The sequence below is a fragment of the Leucoraja erinacea genome, unplaced genomic scaffold (genome assembly GCF_028641065.1).
Source record: "Leucoraja erinacea ecotype New England unplaced genomic scaffold, Leri_hhj_1 Leri_1463S, whole genome shotgun sequence".
NCBI classification, from domain to species: Eukaryota; Metazoa; Chordata; class Chondrichthyes; order Rajiformes; family Rajidae; genus Leucoraja; species Leucoraja erinaceus.
In genome coordinates this window covers 1-5,000 of record NW_026575741.1, presented here as the reverse complement: position 1 = coordinate 5,000, position 5,000 = coordinate 1, and the positions used below count along the sequence as shown (strand labels likewise).

At 55.1% G+C, this 5,000-nt stretch overlaps 1 protein-coding gene across 1 annotated transcript in view; it reads right to left on the bottom strand.

Annotated features, from left to right (window-relative positions):
- Positions 1-4,560, bottom strand: part of LOC129715867 (DNA-directed RNA polymerase III subunit RPC3-like) — a gene marked incomplete at its 5' end in the record, with an annotated part of 21,122 nt that extends 16,562 nt beyond the window's left edge. The window contains 5 exon segments of the mRNA XM_055665756.1: positions 797-882; positions 2,048-2,192; positions 2,194-2,237; positions 3,976-4,333; positions 4,468-4,560. Coding sequence (XP_055521731.1) covers positions 797-882; positions 2,048-2,192; positions 2,194-2,237; positions 3,976-4,333; positions 4,468-4,560 — 726 coding nt within the window.
- Between the last annotated feature and the right edge of the window lie 440 nt (positions 4,561-5,000).

Sequence of the window (5,000 nt, the reverse complement as noted above, 5' to 3'; positions counted from 1 at the left end):
CACACTATTACCCCCCCCACTATTACCCCCCTACTATACTCCCCCACTATTACTCCCCCACTATTACCCCCCCACTATTACTCCCCCCACTACTACTCCCCCCCACCCACTACTCCCCCCAACTATTACTCCCCCACTATTACTCCCCCCCCACTAGTACCCCCCCCACTATTACATCCCCCACTATTACTCCCCCACTATTACCCCCCCCCACTATGACTCCCCCCACTATTACTCCCCCACTATTACCATCCCCTACTATTACTCCCCCACTATTACTCCCACTATTACCCCCCCCCTCGACTATTACTCCCCCTATTATTACCCCCCACTATTACTCCCCCACACTATTACTCTCCCACTATTACTCCCCCACTATTACATCCCCCACTATTACTCCCCACTATTAGAACCCCCCACTATTACTCCCCCCAACTATTACTCCCCCACTTATTACTCCCCACTACTACTCCCCCACTATTACTCCCCCACTATTACATCCCCCACTATTACCCCCCCCACTATTACTCCCCCAACTACTATACTCCCCCACTATTACTCCCCCCACTATTACTCCCCCACTATTAGAACCCCCCACTATTACTCCCCTACTATTACAACCCCCTACTATTACCCCCCCACTATTCACAACCCTTACTCATTACCCCCCCCCCCCCCCCCCCCCTCACCCCCCCCTCTCAACTCCTCCTCCCTCAATATCTGTTCCTCCCCTCGCCCCTCTCTCCCCCCCCCCCCCCCCCCGCTGTGTGACCCCCCGGTCCCTCCCCGTTCTCACCTCATGCTCCGCGGGCTGGTGCCGCGATCTCTTGGCCTGGGGCTGCTCACTGTCCCCGGACCCTCGACGCCGACGCTTGCCCTGGGCTGGGGTAGACAGAGAGGAGGAGGGAGAGGGGGAGGGCGAGGAAGGAAGGGAGGAAGAAGGGAGAGGGATACACACCCCACCCGCATGGGGTAGACACAGAGGGGGGGTCAACGTTAACAGATGCTTGCTAAGGGGGGGGGGTAGGGATGGCTCCTGTTATGAGGAACCACCACCTGACATTAGTGTGTGTGTGTGTACCTGTGTCAATGTGCATTGTAATGTATGTGTGGGCGTTGTATATGTGTGCGTTTGTGACCGTGTGTGTGTGTCAGTGTGTGTAAATGTGTGTGTAACGTGTGTATGTGGAGGTGTGTGCTGTGTGTGTTAATCTGTGTGTGTCAGTCCATACTTGTCTATGTGTGTGGCTGTGTTTGTGTACATGACTATCTGTGTGTGTGTATACACGTGTGTACGTGTGTGTGTGTATCTGTTTGCCTGTGTGTCAGTGTATATGTGTGTGTATACGTTTGTGTGTGTATATGTGTGCGTGTGTGCCTGTCGGTGTTTGTGTACGTGACTGTGTGTAAGAGACATGTGTGTACGTGTGTGAGTGTCTGGTCTGTTTGCATGTGTGTCAGTGTGTATACGTCGTGTGTGTGTGTGTGTGTGTATCTATATGTGCGTTTGTGACTGTGTGTGTGCACGCGTGTGTGTACATGTGTGTGCATGTGTGCGTGCATGTGTGTGCGTGAGTGGAGTGTGCGATGGTTCCTCTCCTATCAGGACAGCCCCCTCCATCAACTCCTTTAAGTCTAGACTTAAAACCTATTTCTACTTTTAAGCGTTTTCTTGAGGTCCTCTGAGGGAGCGAGGTGTGTATGTATTGCCCCCCTCTCTCCCCTCCCCCCTCTCTTCCTCTTGTTGCCCCGCTCCTCACCGCTCTTCCTCTTGTTGCCCCCCCTCCCCTCCTCTTATTGCCCCCTCCCCTCCTCACCGCTCTTCCTCTTGTTGCCCCCTCCCCCCCCCGCTCTCCTCTCTCATGTTGCCCCCTCCCCCCAATGCATGTGTGTGTATGTATTGTTAGATCTATGTACCACTGTATGTAGCACATTAGTGCCTGCACTATTGTAAAGGACATTGGTCACCGAGAGTTGTTTTTAAATGCGCTATAGAAATAAAATTGACTTGGGCTAGCAGGAGGTGGAGGGGCCGGACTGGTCTCACCCAGGATGCTGAGGTCGGGCAGGGTGTACAGGTCCTTCTCGTCGGTGAGCAGGGTGGGGGGGGGGGGTGGGGGCCGGGCCCCGGGGGCTGCTGCCGGCTCAGGGACCAGGCCGCACTTGTGTAGGAAGTGGGTCTCCACCAGACGCAACGAATGTCTCGCCCGCCTCCCCCAGCTCCACACTCTCACGGTCTGTGGGGGCGAGGGGAGAGGGGAGGGGGAGGGAGGAGGAGGGTGACAGGGAGAGAGGGGGAGGGGGGAGAGGGAGGAGGGGAGGAGAGAGGGTGGGAGGGTGAGGAGGGGGGGAGGGAGAGGGGGAGAGAGGGTGAGAGAGGGAGGGGGAGAGGGGGGGGAGGGGGAGGAGAGAGAGGGGGGGGGGAGGGAGAGAGATGGGTAGATTATTAGCATTGGAGAGAGAAAGAGGGGAGAGAAAGAGGGGAGAGAAAGAGGGGAGAGAAAGAGGGAGAGAGAGAGAGACGAGGAGAGAGAGAAGAGGGAGGGGGGAAGAGGGGGAGAGAGAGGGGGAGAGAGGGGGGGGGGGGGAGAGAGGGAGGGAGAAGGGGAGGAGGGAGGAGAGAGGAGGAGAGGAGAGAGGGTGAGAGGGAGAGGAAGAGAGGGAGAGGGGAGAGAGAAGGGAGAGGAGGGTGAGGAGGGAGACAGAGAGGGAGAGGAAGGGAGAATGAGAGAGGGAGAAGAGAGAGAGAGAGGGAGAAGGGAGAGAGAGAGAGAGAGGGGTGAGAGAGAGGAGAAAGAGCCGAGAGAGGGGGAGAAAAGAGGGGGAGAGAAAAGAGGGGGAGAGAGGGAGAGAGGATGGAAAGGGGTGAAGAAAGAGGGAGGAGAGAGAGAGGAGAGCGAGAGAGGGAGAGAGAAGCGGGGGTGAGCACCCGAGGTCTGACATCATCCCCCGTCTTCATCCCCCCCCTCCCTCCCTCCTCTCTCACTTCCCTCTCTCCCTCCCAGCCTTCTCCTCTCACCCCCCCCCCCTGTCTACACCCCCCCATCTCCCCTACAAGTCAATAGACAATAGGTGCAGGAGGAGGCCATTCAGCCCTTCGAGCCAGCACCGCCATTCAATGTGAATATGGGTGATCATCCCCAATCAGTACCCCGTTCCTGCCCTCTCCCCATATCCCCTGACTCCACTATCGTTAAGAGCCCTATCTAGCTCTTTCTTAAATCCATCCAGAGAACCGGCCTCCACCGCCCTCTGAGGCAGAGAATCCCACAGACTCACCACTCTCTGTGAGAAAAAGTGTTTCCTTGTCTCCGTTCTAAATGGCCAACCCTTTATTCTTAGACTGTGTGTGTGTGGCCCCTGGTTCTGGACTCCCCCAACATCGGGAACATGTTTCTGCCTCTAGCGTGTCCAAACCCTCAACAATCTTATATGTTTCAATGAGATCGCCTCTCGTCCTTCTAAACTCCACAGAGTGTACAAGCCCACAGCCGCTCCATTCTCTCAGCATATGACAGTCCCGCCATCCCGGGAATTAACCTGGTGAACCTACGCTGGTCTCCCTCAATAGCAAGAATGTCCTTCCTCAAAATTAGGGGACCAAAACTGCACACAATACTCCAGGTGTGGTCTCACTAGGGCCCTGTACAACTGCAGAAGGACCTCTTTGCTCCTATACTCAACTCCTCTTGTTATGAAGGCTCTTGTTATAAAGGCCAACAGGGCCAAAACTGCACACAATACTCCAGGTGTGGTCTCACTAGGGCACTGTACAACTGCAGAAGGACCTCTTTGCTCCTATACTCGGTAGAGCCATCACCTTACAGCAAATGCAGACCCGGGTTTGAATCCGACTGCGGGTGCTGTCTGTGCGGAGTTTGCATGTTCTCTGCAGTGTACAAGCCCAGCCGCTCCACTCACTCTGCGTATGTTAGTCCCGCCATCCCGGGAATCCCCCCTCGCGCCCATGCTGACCTGTGCTGGCCTCGTGCAGCCGCTCGGTGACCCTGCGCAGGGCGCTGCTCATGTGCATCTTGCCGTTCTGCAGCAGCTCCTCCACGATCAGCTCGCCAGTGTCGCCGTACAGGGTCTTGGCGCAGTAGATGTAGCGGGGGAATCGCAGCAGGCGCAGCACCTGCGGGCCCTGCGCCTCGTACTCCACGTGGCCCCGCTTGTGCAGCCGGTACGCCCCGAAGTTGTGGTGGATCAGCACGCACAGGGCCTTCTTCACCTGCAACACAGCGGAGTCAGTGTTAGCTGTGGGGAGGATGCTAGGAGGCTGCAAGGTGACTTGGATAGGCTGGGTGAGTGGGCTAAAGCATGGCAGATGCAGTATAATTCAGATTCAGATTCAATTTTAATTGTCATTGTCAGTGTACAGTACAGAGACAACGAAATGCATAATGTGGATAAATGTGAGGGCAAAAAGGATATGAGGGATAGGGAGCAAGGGAGGGTTCTACTCACCAGCTTACAGTCCAGGGTCTTGTGTCGGTACCCCACTGGAGATTGCATTGCGAAGTTGTGGTCTCGCCAAATGAGGGAAAGCCCATGCTTGCACTGCCATGTAGAGGGAGAGACAGGGTTAAGCGTTCATACAAGAGCTGATTCCTGAGGTAGTATGTCAGGATGTCATTAATAGGACAGAAAGAAGCGCCTGGGTAAGACGTCGGCTTTGTACTGCTGCTTAGAATGTTAGAAGATTTGGGGGGAGCTGCTTTATAAGAAACTTACAACATTCTTAAGGGGTGGGACAGGGCTAGCGGCGAGGACGATTGTTCCCGATGTTGGGGAAGAAAGTCCAGATACAAGCCAAAAGGCAATTCGATTCTTCATGCCTGCTGTACCTGCGTATTATGAGGAGATGTGTGGTGTTGTATGAGGAGCGAGAGATAGGAAGTGTAGTGTGAGAGGAGAGAGAGAGGTGTGAAGTGTGAGGACACATAAAGATCGACGTCTAAGCAGTATGATAGGAACATGGATTGAAGGTATAGGGGAGA